This window comes from Silene latifolia, chromosome 4 (genome assembly GCF_048544455.1).
Source record: "Silene latifolia isolate original U9 population chromosome 4, ASM4854445v1, whole genome shotgun sequence".
Lineage (NCBI taxonomy): Eukaryota > Viridiplantae > Streptophyta > Magnoliopsida > Caryophyllales > Caryophyllaceae > Silene > Silene latifolia.
Genome location: NC_133529.1, coordinates 26831342 through 26848688, shown reverse-complemented (window position 1 = coordinate 26848688; position 17347 = coordinate 26831342). Strand labels below are relative to the sequence as shown.

Genomic DNA, 17347 nt, shown 5'->3' with positions numbered 1-17347 from the left:
TATATTTATTTTAAATTTAATTGAGAAAAAATGTTTTTTTTTTGTTAATTCTTAGATATTTTACTTTTGTCTTATTTATTATTTTGGCATATTTTAAGTTTAACATTGATGTAGTTTTAAACAGAATTTGTGATTTAGATCAGGTCATTTTAAGATTTATAATGTGACATTGGTCCGTCGGGTTGGTTGATTTTGGTATCTTTGAAGTTTAAGTATGTTGTTTGATGGAATACGGGTTGGTTGATCTTGGTTTTGTGGTATGTGATTTTAAATTTTTCTTATTTTGGTAATATGATACTCCATAGTCAAATTTCAGCTTTCATGAATATCTTTTGACGTGACTAGAATAAAATATTTATTTTGTTAAAAATACGGAACATTCTAGATTTCTAGGTGTTGTTCATTTGTTATCTTTGTTAGAAATTTCCCTTAATGACAACAACTAATTAGACTAAGAAAACTCAAATCCAAACGTCATTATTTTACGTGTTTAGTCATCATAACTCACAGACGAAAAATAGCTTAACTCTCGAGTCAACTTACTAAATTTGTGCAATATTATATTGAAATTACCCAACACTTAAAAATCAAAATACTCCAAAAAATCACAAAATAAACATATCTTTTGACTAATGTTGATATGTGTTTAATTTCCATTTTCCTGGTTAAGGTTATATTTTCCAAATCAATAGTTTACCTTTGAAATTGCCTTTATCCCCAACTTTCCTCTAATAAGCCAAATCGTCCCATTATATAGCTCATTGATTTGTCAATGTTGATTTCATTGCTGTCTTGTTTATATTGGTAAGTTGAAGATAAGGAAATGTTAATGCGCGTTGCACTTGCCTTTCTCTTGAGCCCCTTCTGGTGAATGCATCCCACCACATCACTCTCATTACCAAGTCCGGATTCTCTGTTCCATTTTTGCGTTTTATCATGTATATCCAACTGTCTCTTCATTTAATACATACTTCATATTAAACATTAAAAATAAGTACTATTTAAATATCATAAAATGATGAGTTATTAGAAGATTAAGGCGGTAAGACAAAAATGGATTAATCCAAAAACTCCACATTACTCCTTTCATTGTAGGGTACTCTTCTTTTGGTATACTCCCATAAGACTAAGAGTATGGTCCAAACACATTGATATTCAACAAAGAGTTTACTTGTGTTTGAAATTTCTTAGGACGGTTCTACTACTTTTGTTTGAACAATTAGCCTCTCCTAAGATGGAAATTGTTGGTCAAATATGCCACGCCACACGGACAATGATGTGTAATAGGTGTTGGCTCGAACTATAATACATGTATGTTTTTACATCACTTTCAATGGGATTAGAAGCGAGTTTTACAAGCGCAAACAAAAACACAATTTTTTTTCTCATTTACATGATCGAATATGTAACAAAATTGTGCAAAGCTACCATCCTAGGAGCAATTTTTACAGCAGTTCATCGACAAAATCAAGTCCCCGGACCTTCCTTTGTGTGTAACGATGAGGGGAATATACACTTCCAAGCAATTTGCCTGAAAAAGACTATATGTGATTCCCTTTACCTTGCCACAATTGTTTGACACACAATGTGACGATTCGTTGTTTACATTACAAAAGGGCAACCTATTGACACAAATTCTCGATTTTTTGTTGTTGTTGTGAAGCTTCAGAGCTATATACTACTATGATATGTACCAACCTCCTCCTCAAGTAAGATTGCGAGACATGATTGTGAACAAGGAACATTGTCGAGGTCTTGTGATCCCTGCACATGCTTCAGTCGAGGAAAAAACAGGGTGCATTTCTTCAAGGCAGAGCTATCGGCTATCCTATAATGAACCTCTATATATGCTTGTGATGTTATCTGCAATTATCTCTTAGGAGTGCCAAAAGCTCACCATCATTTAGGCCTATATCCAATGCTAGCTGCATTGCAGATTTACCCTTGTTGTCCATTGCTTTTGCGCTAGCGCCCCTGTAAAAATATACATAGTTATAAAGATGAAATTCTTATCGCACAACGGGATAGGAAATTGAATACTTTCGGCCATTGCCCTGACAATATAGTCCTCCATTCTACTTTTAAACAACCATGCAGTGTAATACAAGAATATCTCATGAAGGTTCAAACAAGTATATAGAGCATTAGACATTCGTTTGAATTTATTATCCCAGCTGCTTGTACAACAATACCAATATTACCTTTGTGCTGCAGCCTGCAAGGGCTCGACCAAATGGCATGATGAAAATAGAGTCGGAAACTGCAACTAACTCAATTAAACGAAGTGCTGCCAGTTTTAATGAGCTGTTTTGTTTTATTCCATCATAATCTAGAAAGCGACTTTAACTTGTAGTTGAGCTATGTGGATTATACACATCAGTACACATGCGTGTTGCATGTTGACACAACACTCGACCATCATGGTACATTACATTGACACTTAAGGTAAAAAAACACTAAAAAGTTTCACATAAGTCATGTCCGCCACATCAAGATGCACATGCATCCGACAATTGAATTTGAGTTGGTGCAAGGTTCTAAATGGGCATTCAAGTATCGATCTCATCTATTTACGCAAGGATCGAGATCAGGCCGGGACTATCGGTTTTGAAAACAACTCCCAAACCGAGATTTAATACCGTGTAATTAGGTGAATGCTTTGCAGTATAGTTTTGAACAAAATACATGAATTCTCCATGCTATGAGCAAGTGGTCAACGCGAAAATACCTCATGAGAAGCACTTTTGCTATATCCGCTTTTTGGCCCGTAATGCAGTAATGAAGTGGGGTTTGACCTCCAGGATCCAAAAAATTAATATCTGCACCATACTGTAGGAGTAGCTCAACCATGCCTACATCAGCATATTGACAAGCTAGGTGAAGCAATGAACATCCATCAACAGAATCTTCCCTAAAAGTGCCTTTTCCCTTATTAAGTGAGGTCACCGATCTAGAGGCAGCTCGGTCAGCGGATACAGCTCTTCCACTGGTCGAGTTGTGAACAAGCGGAGCCTCTTCTAAATGTTTGACACGAGGCATAATAAACGATTTGACAGATGCTGGTTGCTGATTCACCTCATTAACATCCGCTCCTGAGCATACAATGAGACGATACACTGCTTTCTTATTATTGGCACGCACGCTTTCCCACATCTGTTGTGACACTGAAAATATATGTTGATGCCCCTTCATCTTGCGAACAAACACTTTTTCTTCATACTGTAAACAGAGAAATCCCAAAATATTTTCTTAGACTTGCTTAGAACTCTTAGAAGCATCCAGCACAAGTTCATGTTTAAGTGTAAGGTTGGCTATTTTTGTTGAAAGAATTCAGGCTTATGGTGTAAAATGCAGCGTCCTACCTAATAGGAATATTTATAATAGTTGGGCCTCAACCATAACCTTAAGGTTTTGGTTGAGTTGGTTCATCTATCATGGTATCAGAGCCAGTGTGACCGTAGGTCACGGGTTCGAATCCTGGCAACCTCAAAACTCCTCAAAAACTCGAAGTGGAAACCCAGCACACGGTACGGGGGAGCCGGTGCACAACTAACCACTCTTCAAGCCCAACGGGCATTTGAGTGAGGGAGCGTAATAGAAATATTTATAATAGTTGGACCTCAACCATAACCTTAAGGTTTTGGTTGAGTTGGTTCATCTATCACTACCCATGTCAGAGCGTCAAGTGCCGGACATGGATATTCGAGGCAACATTAAGAGTCAGGAGTAACATAGCTTCCAACATCTAAAATACTAACATAAGTTTAGACAGAGAGAATAAAATGAAACACCTTTGCATGAATAAACAGCTCTTTCACTGCAACAGGATCATTATGTGTGGGCCTTTTCATGAACGATGGTTTATGTTTTTCGGACTTTGGAAAACTGCAAAGGGAAACTCAAAAATTATTGTGGTTCAAGCTGAAAGACATGTCTTTCAATTGACGTCAATGTAGAAATTAACTTACATTGTTGGTCGTTCTTCTGATTGGGAAAAGTTTCGGGCATGCAAAAATTCCTCCCAGACCGAATTTGCAAAGACATTACCCACAGATTTAAACAAAGATATGACTGAAGGCTCCCACACTCTTACATCCAATGTCAAAGATCTTACCTGTATCGATGTTCATAAGCATCATCATCAAATAGGTACAATAAGGGAAAGGGAGGGGGGCTTCCACTGGACTAAGCAAAAAATCGAATTATGTTTCTTATGCCGAATTAAATTGTGTGTGTATCCATAACTTGTAAGGGAGGAAGATCAACCTCTCTTATTTTAAAAATGTCTTTCAACAAAGCCGAAAATCCGTTGTACTATAGGAGTTGGAATAAAATGGAATAATCAAGATGACTTTTAAAATCTTCCGGATGTTTTTTGTTTTAAACCGAAAAAGCAGGTCATTTTGTTTCAATCAAATTGAACAAAATAACCTGGCTACTGCCGCAGGAACGTAGTATGCTAATGCTGGCAAGTTAGCACAACTTAATTCGCAGGGTAAGTAAGAAAGGCTAGATGAATTCCTAAATGACACTCTCATAGCTACTTAGAAACAAGGAGCAGGAGGTGATAAAGAATCAATGGAGTTGAAGGACTCTCCTTAGGATGTACACTTTGCTGCTTATTCCATATTCCATTAACTTTTGCGGGAGCCACTTTGGAGACATTAGGGTAGGACGGTTATGACTAGAAAGTACTATATCCACTATTTCAAGGTTCGGAATTCGATTTGATTTGGACAGTGGCAGACTGGCAGAGCAAAGGGGACTAGCAAGGGTTACCGCCAACCCGTCACCCAAAAGAATTAATAATTGTCCCCCAAAAATTTTAATCTACAGGTTAGCCCATCAAACATTGAATCCCGGCTCCGCCACTGGAATCAGGGAACGGGTTTGAATGGGTAGAACAATGCTAACTTCATCGACAGAATCTAGTTTGCAAACAACATTTGTTCCATATTGGAAGCTTGGCCGAGGAATGGCTAGCCAAAACCAGAGCAAATTAACAGTGGTTATGCCAAAATTACTTCAACTTCTTCCTATTAGCAAAGTCTCTCAGACTCTCACCTTGTTAAGTCACTGCCGAACCTAGAGCACAAAAGGTTTAAGTAAGATGCAAATCATACTATTTTTGTAACTAACCTTTGATATATGAACACCAAGATTGCGATGGACACCAGAACATTCAATGCAAATGAGAATTCCGAGGTTTAAGGAAGCCCAGTCCGGTCCTGGAGCACCACAATCAGCGCATTTGTCATTACCAGGCACCTTTCTTAATAGGTCAATAGGTTTATCAACTCTCACACTCTGTCGTTGCTGCTGGAAACTGATAGGTCCAGAGAAGTTTGATAAACCTTCTGCTACTGACGGATCAATAACAGCAGAGCATTCAGAACCACCACTATCGGTCACACTGGCTGGACCCCTATGATCGAGCCACGTCGAAACACGCTGAGATGCAATTTTGTTCACGTCATTGCAAGAAAATTGGCAGATATCTATGATGAAAATAAGACTACAAAATAGAGAGTATATGTATAGTAATATACCCCTTCAATGGCCTGCGAGGTCAGTAACGAAGCAATTACCCCCCTTATCTTCTCAATCCAGTCCATCTGATCTGCTGTATTCTCAGCCTGCAGTTCTCAGAAAGTAATACTCACATTAGCTTTTGATTATGGCTTTAGTCTGGCTTACTACAAAATTACCCCAGTGCCTCAAGAGGAGTTGTATATATGTAGTCTAACCCCTGCGTTAGCAACGCACAAAGACTGTTTCTGGATGATCCATAATGTAAATTTCGCTATGCTACATCAAATTTAAAATTGAGCAAAACTGTAGCCACTTTAGCAAGCCATTTGCTACATTCAATCATTATACAAAACCAAAGAACCACGTCTCTGGCAACAAATGGAAAAAATACAATTCCAAAAAAAGGAGGGCCCGAGTTTGCATATTCCCCATCAATTACAGAGCAGTTATTGTATTACAACAACAACATTACCCCAGTGCCTCAATGGCTCCCGCAAATTGCGGGGTAAGGGGGGGTCGGATGTACGCAGCCTTACCCTTGCGTTAGCAACACAAGGAGGCTGTTTCCGAATGACCCAAGATGAAAATTGCGTCGAGAACTGCATCGAAGGACCGCTACTTCACAAAAGAAAGAAGCGCAGCCACTTTAGAAGAGCAGTTATTGTATTGATTTAAAAAAAAATACCTGTAACGTATAAGTCTTCACTGGTGATATGATCCGGAAGCAAAACCTCATATCTGACTGCTCTGCATCAGGCTTTATCGTTGATGTTAATAGGTTGACAGTATGACGAGCCACAGACTTCTCTTCGTGATTGGAAACAGTATGGTAATGAGAAGAAAGCCATCGACCAAGCACTCCTGACGCAGGGTCAGAGCCAGTCAAGGGACCTGATAACTTACTGTTCTGAACACATAAAAAAACCAATAAGTTGAGTCGCAGTAAGAACCTGACAGAAAAGGTTTCTTTTATAGGACTTACAGATGCTTTGCTTCGTGGCTTGCGATAATAATACAACATGCCACGACTATCAAGCACAAAAAACCTTCTTTTCCAATCACCTCTCAAATTAGTAGAACGCTTGAAAAGATACCCTTGTCGGATGATTTGGACCTGGAATATGCCAAGTAAGTACACTTAACTAGAACACCACGAAAAAGACAGAAAGCAGTGGCAATTGAGCATAATCAATGAGATTTAGGTGAATTTACCTTCCCATTTACAGAAGTCTGCATAACTTCTTCTATACTCTTATCAGTGCCTTTAGAAAAAGGTTGTGGACAATCATCTAGAGGAAAATGACGGGATCCATTAACAGATTGCCTACTTTGTTGTTCTATTTGCCTTTTGTATTGTTTCATCTTTTCACTAAGAGACGTGAGCTCATTGATGGAACTTTGCTTTGATTCCTCTGAATATGTCAAAACCTGCAAGGAATACGCTATCTCATTAGCATCACTTGATAAAAAAATAATGTATTATATAGCAGATAAATGGAGTTGAGTTATCATGTATAGTCCATATGATAAAACTTGCGGGCTTTCGACATTCAATAACAAAACTGCTGATACAAAGAAGAAAAAATTGTGTCCAGTTAGTTCCAACAAAATCAAGCAGCAATATTAGAAACGAATATAATCTAGGCTATTGTTATCGCCTTTTGGAATAAACTGTCAAGGAACCACAACGCAGTTTTGATTTTGATGCTGACTGATTTCAAACTGAGGTCATGAGTACCTACCCTCAAAGCTAAGCTAAGCTAAGCTGGCATCTGCTGGACCATTATATTCTACAGTGCACAGGAATACATTCTTGCTATCCACCTTCTGACCTTCTGTCCTACCGTGTCACATAAAAAGTATACCATTATCGTTATGTTTGTTTTTATCATCCAGTTTTACTTCCTCTCCAAATGACAATAATTGGCGTGGCGAATATGTAAATCTTTTAAGAGGAGAACCTTATGATTGTAAAGCATATGTCTTTAGCTTCAAAAGTTCCACTAAGAGAAAGGCACTCAATGCAGCTGTCTTGTTTTACTACTAAGTTGATAGAAAAAGTATAGATTTCGTTCCATCAAATTTTTTACTATCTCAAAACGAGCCAAATTATGGTATCTGCTGATTCTAGCAGGCAACAGCTTTCAATAGAGCTAAACCATGTATAACACTATGAAATGCTTTTCCAGATTACTCTCTAGCTTTTCAGCTTATTGCCGCCACTATCGACCAAATTCTTTGAAGTATAAATAGTTTCCAATGAACAGCCATGTATAATTCACTATGTAACAGGCAAATTAGAAAACACATAATCCAAATAGGCCAAAAAGACAACTAAGCGAACCTGTTTTATATAAGGCTCCATTTGATGTAATAGTTCATATCCCTGGAAGCAAAACAAATATGATTGTCAAAGCACTGCACACGATGAAGACATCATATGCGTCTGATCAATAATCAATGCACTATGGACCTGTTTAAAGTAATGGAGGTGAGCATCCATTGCACGACTAACAGCTTCTAGGAACTCATAACGTTTTTTGGCCTCAACATTTGATAGGGTAGTGACCTAAAAAGCAAGAGTTGTACTCCAATAAACAACTGTCGAATTTGTATTGTCAGCCAAATTGATTTGGAAAAATTCACTCTTGGGGAAATGTAGAGGAATACCAAATTGAAACGGGCTTGATCATACAAAGCTCGCGCAGAATGAAGTTCCTGGAATGTATCTCCAATAAATTATAATATGCGAAATACTGATTCTTGACAATAGTTAGACTATCTAATATCATCAGAGATACTCATTACAAAAAAAATATAAAAAAAAAAAAAGTCCCCTACCTCTTCAACAAGGGCAACTGTATCCTTCCTGGCATTTTTCTTCAGTGATAAAAATCTTTCACGAGCCTGGAGCACCGCATGGAAGTTATTATGAGTATCAAATGAAAAGGGGTAAAGATTTCCAATGTTATTTAGATTTTATTTTTTTAGTGATTCTGAAATTTTCAAATGGAATCAAGGACTCACTACTCTGAGGTTAGAATTATGATGAAACAAAGCAAAATGGCTCAATAACTAACAATACCGGAAAATATCATTTCAGGATTGTTACAGACAAATATACCATGGATCAGGCAAAAGGACAACATGAGGCAAAGTATGTAAGAACAAGCACGATACAGCATATAATTAACTTAAAAAACTAAGAAACTCGCCTGATCATACATAATGGCGGCCTTGTCAAAGCGCTTTCGAGCCTCCTGCAGGAAACCATAAAAAGTAGACAAATAAGCAAGAATATTATTATAGTATAGCCAGCTAACCGGTCATGTGAGATAGTCCAATTTTTTAAGCATTTATCAGAAAAAGCAGACAAATAGGGCCTTGGCTACACCTAATAATGTATTGCAGTTTTTTGGAAATAATTTTGTGACTTGTTCAAGAATGAAGCTTGATCTGACTCTGGGTGTTCCAACGAAAAAACGGTACTCCGTAATTGTGCCAGGGCACAAAAAACAATGTTTTTCCATTTGAAGGTATTAAATATTAACAGAATATCTCCAATATCCTCCATATCTTCCACCTCCAAAGATATCTCAACATAAAGAGCAACTTATATTTTAGAGTATTGCATATATTGTAACTATAGGATGTATTCTTACACAAGACACCTATATTAGCCTAAATTAGATGCTAGGTTTTTGTATAAATAGATTAGCATTCACTGTAATTATCATCATTCAGAAATACATTACATTCACCAATCTTATATGGTATCACACAGTCCCCATCGATCCACAAAAAAACCTTCCTACAACCTCTATCCGCGCGCCGCTGCATTCAAACGCACCTCCACCACCATCCAAACCTCTCAACCTCGCCTCAATATGTCACCAACTGAAAACTCCATCCCTAACCCACATGATGCAACTCACCCGCTCACATCGATCAATTTGAATCACTGTGTGAAATTAACCTCTGTTAATTACACCTCTTGGAGATTCCAACTGACTAACATCCTCTTTGGTTTTAGTCTTTTGGGTTTTCTTGATGGATCTCACCCTCAGCCGTCACCCACAATTACCTCGGACGATAAATCCGAAAAACCCAATCCTGCTTATTATACATGGCTTAAGCAGGATGGCCTATTACTTGGTGCTCTTATGGGCACCCTATCACCAACCATTCAAGCATTGATAGTCCGCGCAACCACCTCGAAAGAGGCGTGGGACATCCTTGCACAAACGTATGCCAACCCGTCCCGCATACACATTTTACAACTAAAGGATCGACTCGATTCAATAGTTAAAACCGCAGACCAAAATATCACCGAATATATGCACGCCATCAAGGCATGTGTCGATCAATTAGCCCTTATGGGCAAAATATTAGATCCTGAAGATGTCATTGCCAAGGTTCTCAAGGGCCTTGACTATAACGTCTTCAAACCCGTCATTGACGTAATTAGAGCACGAGACACACCAATTGCATTTGAAGCACTTCACGAGAAGTTGCTTCAACATGAACTGCTCAATAAACAAAACCCCACAATCGACCCTTTTCAACCTACTGCAAACCTCAATTATCGACACAACAACCACTACCGTCACAATGACCGCCACCAAAACAACCACAACACCACCGCCAAACCCAAAAACAACAACCCCACCCCACGCCCTTCAAAGGCCGCGCGAAACGGTGCGGCGGGTCGGTCATGTCATCGCAGACTGTCCCCTTTTCCGCAAACTCTTCCCCACCATCATATTTCCTGCACCCCCCACTCGCCAACACCAGGCCGCACCTCAGGCTCACACCGCCACAACCCCAGCCGCACCAATACCCAACCCTCACTACCTTCCGAAAATATCTAGAAATATAATTTCAATTTCACAGTTATGCAAAGATAACAATGCTTACGTTTTGTTCTCTGCTTCCAATTTTTGTGTTAAGGACTTGAAGACAGGAACAATCTTGCTGCAGGCCAGGCTAAAAACGGCATTTATGACCTGAGCCCGAAGCCCAAAACCGTTTACTCAACACAACCCGGCTCAACTCCGAACTCATGGCATCACAAATTAGGGCACCCTACTTATGATGTAATGAGATTAATTAATAAAGATTTCCAATTTCGTTTAAACAATTTTTCTCACTGTGATTCATGTTTAATAAGCAAAAGCACCAAATTACCTTTTGCGACATCGTCATTTAAAACCACGGCACCGCTTGATTTAATATTCTCGGACCTATGGACTAGCCCCGTCCTATCTAGAGAAAAATATAAATACTATGTCATATTCGTTGACCACTTTAGTAAATATGTATGGTTATTCCCGCTTAGGCAAAAATCCGAAACAACCCAAGTTTTTATTCGGTTCAAAGCACTTGTTGAAAAATATTTTAACAAACCAATTCGACGTTTCTTCTCCGACAATGGTGGAGAATTTCAAAAACTGACGCACCATCTTCTCGACAATGGTATTAGTCATTATACATCTCCTCCTCACACTCCGGAACATAATGGATACGCCGAGAGGAGACACCGTCATATTGTTGAAACCGGACTCGCCTTGCTAGCACATGCTCGGCTTCCCACCACTCTTTGGCCGTTCGCGTTTAGTACGGCAACTTACTTGATCAATCGTTTGCCTACCACCACTCTTCATAACTCTACTCCATTTTTTCAATTACACAATATAAAACCCGACTACTCCAAATTACATAATTTTGGTTGTTTATGTTATCCATGGTTACGACCCTATACCAAACATAAACTCGAATACCGCTCTACTCCATGTATCTTTGTTGGGTATTCTTCGACCCAAAGTGCTTATCACTGTCTTGAACCAAAAACAAACCGACTCTACACCTCAAGACATGTCAAATTTGTTGAAGAAGAATACCCATATACCCGTCTTCTATCCCAAAATCCGCCACCACCCGACAACACAACCATCGATGATTGGTGTCACATAATACTACCTCCAATTCCACCTCCTCCTACTACTGAACCCTCTATACCTTCTCCTCATCCAAGACCTCCTATAACCCAAGTATATACCCGTCGAAAGCCCACTATCCAACCGTCACCATCCACTCTACCGCCCACCGAACCCACTCCCGACACCCAACCTCCATCCCCCACCTCCATCTCCACTTCTCCCATGTCGCCCCCCACTCCAACACCCTCTACGGTTCCCACTCGCACTGTTGTCACACGGCTGGACCATGGCATTCGTAAGCCCAACCCACGATATGCCAATCTCGCTCAAGCTTTAGTCACACCGACATCCTTACCAAACACCGTCAAACAAGCCCTTGTTTCCTCGCAATGGCGACAAGCAATGGAAGACGAATTCCAAGCTCTTATCAAGAACAATACCTGGTCTCTTGTTCCTCGTCATCAATCTCAAAATGTAGTTGGCTGCAAATGGGTCTATCGCATAAAGTATAACCCCGATGGGTCCCTCAAACAGCACAAAGCTCGTCTCGTTGCCAAAGGCTTTCACCAACGTCCAGGTGTTGATTACACTGAAACATTTAGTCCAGTAGTCAAGCCCACCACCGTTCGGCTAATTCTATCTCTCGCTGTAACTCATTCATGGTCCCTACGCCAACTCGACGTTAATAATGCCTTCCTACAAGGCACATTAACCGACAATGTCTATATGGCCCAACCGCAGGGATTTATTGATGAATCCAAACCAGACTATGTTTGTAAGCTAAATAAAGCTATTTATGGACTAAAACAAGCTCCTCGAGCTTGGCATACTGAACTCAAAACATATCTCACTTCCTATGGTTTCAAACAATCGATCTCTGACTCGTCATTATTTATTTTACAAACACATACCACTCGTATCTATATGCTAGTCTATGTTGACGACATCATAGTTACAGGACCTGACAATACCCACCTCCAACAATTTGTCACACATTTAGCAAACCGCTTCTCCATTAAAGACCTTGGACCACTCTCTTATTTTCTCGGTATTGAAGTCACACCCAACCATCTTGGACTTCATCTAAATCAGTCTAAATATGTTCATGATCTTTTACTTAAATATAACATGTCTAATACCAAACCTATCACAACCCCTATGGCTGCTGACACACACCTCATTCGTGAAGACAATAAACCAATTAACAACCACTCCGACTATCGAGCTATTGTTGGTAGTCTCCAATATCTCTCCCTCACCAGACCGGACATTGCTTTCACCGTCAATAGGCTTGCACAATTCCTTCATCATCCAACCTCAACCCACTGGTCTACTTTGAAACGCCTACTACGTTATCTCCAGGGTACCCAGACCTATGGCATTCAACTACATCGCCTCTCTCCCATGTGTTTACATGCATACTGCGATGCCGACTTTGCAGGTGACAAAGACAATTATCTCTCCACCTCTGGATACATCATCTACCTTGGTCGTAATCCCATCTCCTGGTCATCCAAAAAACAACGTGGCCTTGCACTCTCTACGACAGAAGCCGAATTTCGAGCCGTCGCAGCTGTTACAACTGAAACACTCTGGCTTCGCAATCTCCTCACTGAACTCAACATTGTAATCACTAAAGCACCTGCGCTATATTGTGACAATATGTCGGCCACACTCTACGCCAAAAATCCGGTTTTCCACTCCAGAATGAAGCATATGGCACTCTCTTTTCACTTTGTTCGGGAACAGCTTCAACTTGGTCGCATTCGTATACAACATATTGCTAGCAAAGACCAACTGGCCGATGCTCTAACCAAACCACTTCCCAAGCATCGCTTCAATGAACTACGAGACAAGATTGGACTCCTCTCTCGCAACGTCCATCTTGGGGCGTATTAACGAGAATATCTCCAATATCCTCCATATCTTCCACCTCCAAAGATATCTCAACATAAAGAGCAACTTATATTTTAGAGTATTGCATATATTGTAACTATAGGATGTATTCTTACACAAGACACCTATATTAGCCTAAATTAGATGCTAGGTTTTTGTATAAATAGATTAGCATTCACTGTAATTATCATCATTCAGAAATACATTACATTCACCAATCTTATATTAAAGACATGGAGAGAGCTGATAGGGCAGATATGGTAAATACCGTTAAGTACCTTGACATCATGTAAGTCGACATTGACAAACTGCAGCAGCTTAACATTTAATAGATTCTCCACCTAATGAAGCCAATAAACAACATCAGTAATTATGAAAACTGCAATGATCTTAATGCCATCGCATCAGAGTAACATCTTTACTAATATGGCAACGCACTGTTCTCCAAAGAATAGTCATTGTTCTCTGCGACCAAGATTGCTTCACGAATATGACGGTATTGATGGAATAAAGCAAACTGATTCATTAAACGGCTTGTGCTTCTAAGATTTGTGAAATAATTGTCTATCGATACAATTTACAACACAATTTTCATTGAGTCAGAGGGGTAACCATGTAAGACTGCAGACATCCCCCCACACCCACTCCATTGCCCAACCTACAGCAGGCCTTTGAGTCACTAGGTTGATGTTGTTGCTTTCCATGTATTATGGAAGTATAATGTTTGGTAGACAACACGTGAAACAGAAAATCATACAGACTTTGATAGAACATGTTTTGGAAAAAACGATGGGAAGTAGTGATAGAAGTAGGAAGTAGCAGTACCTGGGATCGAAGAACCTCCTTGTATGTAGCAATTTCTCTCAAAGCAATTGTAAACTTTGTCATAACAGGGCCTGGAATTATATTTGAGTTGGATCATATAAAGTAAAAGTATAATACTTCTAGATATACAAATAATGTGACTTGAGTCAATGTTCTAGATATAGTCTACCATTACAGAGTTTATTCCTAGTTCCTGGACAGAATCCGTGGTATCAAAATGCGAAATTGGTTGCATTGCAGTAACAGTCACAAATATTTGTATCAGGATGTTGCAGATCTAACAAAACGGTGGCGACCAATACGAATATTATTTCAAAAATGTTTAACAAACGTGTAAATCTTCACTTCATTAGATCTTAAATTTAGAATATTATCCATGTTTGCAGGCTCTAGCCTATCTTTTCTCTGCAAAGTAATGGTGATTATTTTGTAATACTGGATGAGGCGGCTTAGATATCGACATTATTTCCAGGGCCTCATATAACAGTACATTGGATAACAGCGGCTGGAAATCCCTAGATAATGGGGGAATTTTTAAACCATGACAAACCCAATACATATGACAAACATCAAATGGGGTTTTAGGTGAGTTTTTGAATTCCGAACCAAAGGGAAAAAAAATTATGAATCAGTTACCTCCAAAAGAAACACCTAAAGGATCATTGTTTCCTCCTCCAAATGCTTCAAGAGCACTTGCAAAACCAATATCTCCGTCATAACCCTCTCCAAGTCCTTCCCTGAGTTATAATGACAGCAGAAGTTTGTATGAACAAGTGAAACAGAACTCTATTGCTTGTCAATTTGTCATAGCCAGATAAATAATGTGAGAAGAGTGGAAGATATTCTTAATTCAAAAGAAGTTTGTTTAGCAAATCAGAATGATGTAGGCAGTAAATTTGTACAGAAGAAGAAAAATGCATGTCTAAAACAGCTTGTTGTTCAACCATGAGACAAAGAGACAGAACTTGTTAAAGAAGCAGTCTAGCCAGATCACATTACACAATTCTATACTAAAAGCTGGGTAAGTGTAGAGAAATCGACTCACGTGTACTTGTGACATCCCTTGTAGAATCTTAAACTTCTATCCTTCAGCAATTCGGCACTATCTTCTAAACATTGAAGCTGTTGCACCACGTCGTAATATAATTCAGTAGCTTGCTCAGTAAAAAGGACGCAGAATGTGATCATTCAACAAAAAATTACAAACTATAAAGACCTCAGAAAAGAGCATCAATAAAGGTCAGGTCGTCCAACTTCCCCCGCTGCACGAAGTTTAGACTTCCATTATTCCAACACATCTTACCCCAAGGAAACCTGAGACGGAAATGACACTCCAACAAGAGACACTCTAGGACTCTAGGTGACTCTAAATGAAGCTTACAAGTTACAACCTCCACCCCCCCCCCAGTTTGTCAAGGGTTTCCTCCTACTGCGGGATAAGTGGTCAATGTAAGCAGTGTTACTCTTATATTAGAAAACTCAGAGAGCAGTTTCTGAAGAACCCCATAATGGCATCGAGTATTGCATCATCCGGCTATTGCTCCACAGTACAAGAAAACCAGCTGGACCCTCAATGAAGCTTAGAGCCTAACTACTAATTTATTTTTATGCGAGTTTATGCTCTCTTAAACCCCACTTGTGTCAGAAACCTTAAACGAGTCTTGAGCAACACGGGGTTAAAGCAATGCATAACCTACCATTAAATTTTTACTGTTGGGGAAGGCAGCCCGAGGAGGAGTAAAGGCTTGGTATGTATGTAGGTTGGGCAACATTCTATCTTAAAACCATTGGCAATAAGGAGTAGCAATAGGGGTTAGGCGTACGCAGCCTTACCCATGTTAACAATCAACAACATTACTCCAGTGCCTCAAGGGCTCCCGTAAATTGCAGGTTGAGTGGGGGGAGAGGGGGTTGGATGTACGCAGCCTTACAGGCTGTTCCCGATATAATAGAACAGACATTGATCCACATATTTGATACCCCGGCTGTTCCCGATACCAGGTTACAACTAAGCCTATTGTTACTCCACAAAGGAAAGCAATGAGAAGCGTCAACTAGTTTAGCCGGTAAAGTCTTAAATCGCCTTATTCTAATCAACTTTCCCTTAAACCACAATAATGTAACATTTCCGTACACAAATCAAGGAAATAAACAAACAGGAAATTCAAGCAACAAAAAACCTGAGTCCTGAACATAGGAGAATCATCAAGCTTTAAGAAACTCATCTTTGAATCACCGGGCATCCGTTTCTGAAAAAACACCAAACCCAACAAAAATTATTCCAAAATAAATCACAAAATGAGAAAAAAAAAAAACACTCTCAAAATTCCTAATACTTTTATTGGGCCCGTTCGTTCCAATATTTTTTTATCTGTAACATAAAAACTAAACAAATGAACGGGAAAAATAAATAAATGATTGAGACGGATGGAATATCCTACCCGATGAGGATGTCTGTAACACAACATGCAATTATATTACGTTTTTTTCCCCTTCAGAACACAATTTTTGAACAATTTGGTTGAAAAAATTATTTAAAGATCATAAAAAAAACAGAGATTTTCTCAGATATAACATAAAAGAGAGAAGAATTTGCTAAAAAAATTTATGGGTAGTAAAAAGAATGGAATTTATAGTAGTTGTAAAATTAAAAATTAAAAATAAATAAAAGAACATGTTAGCGCATTCAGTGGACGGTTTTGGTTAATGGAATGATGGGGTCATGACTTTTGAGGTTTATGGAGAGTGTTTTTATGTGATTTTATATATGATTTGTACGACAAAGTAGTGATTAATTATGATTGATTATATGAATGTAGGACGTAAACTGCATTATAAGCGGCTGAATTAGAATTGAGAGAATATGGGAGTGGGAGGCATGTCTGTTTTAGTCTAGTTGCTCTTGTTTAATGCATTTGGAATATCTGATTTGATGAATGATGATTACTGAATATCTGCATTTTTATTGTCAAAAAAAAAGAATATCTGCAGTTTGTTGACATTTCTACGGTAAGGATAAAGTGGGTCCTGAGTGGTCAGATCTCTGAGAGAAAAAACAAATCGTTGTGACACTTGTAAGTAGAGGTGGCGAACTCGGTTCGCCGTTCGCCATCGAGTCGTGACCACCCCGACTCGCATGATTCGAAATTTAGGAC

The 17347-nt window shown here is 39.1% G+C and overlaps 1 protein-coding gene across 2 annotated transcripts; it reads right to left on the bottom strand.

Annotated features, from left to right (window-relative positions):
• Positions 1–1350: 1350 nt before the first annotated feature.
• Positions 1351–17137, bottom strand: LOC141653324 (ADP-ribosylation factor GTPase-activating protein AGD1-like). 2 transcript variants are annotated; one of them, XM_074461048.1, is made up of 20 exons: positions 16634–17137; positions 16373–16441; positions 15238–15314; positions 14829–14929; positions 14193–14263; positions 13636–13708; positions 8748–8792; positions 8374–8439; positions 8203–8250; positions 8006–8101; positions 7877–7918; positions 6745–6960; positions 6515–6646; positions 6218–6439; positions 5550–5636; positions 5140–5451; positions 3969–4114; positions 3792–3885; positions 2729–3219; positions 1351–1974 (listed from the first exon to the last, which is right to left on the bottom strand). In XM_074461048.1, the coding sequence occupies exons 6-20, from the start codon at positions 13690–13692 to the stop codon at positions 1860–1862; spliced, it is 2169 nt and encodes a 722-aa protein (XP_074317149.1). In that variant the 5' UTR covers positions 13693–13708; positions 14193–14263; positions 14829–14929; positions 15238–15314; positions 16373–16441; positions 16634–17137; the 3' UTR covers positions 1351–1859. The 2 variants fall into 2 exon arrangements, with proteins under 2 accessions (XP_074317149.1, XP_074317147.1); XM_074461046.1 differs by having other exon boundaries at positions 13646–13708.
• Positions 17138–17347: the final 210 nt, after the last annotated feature.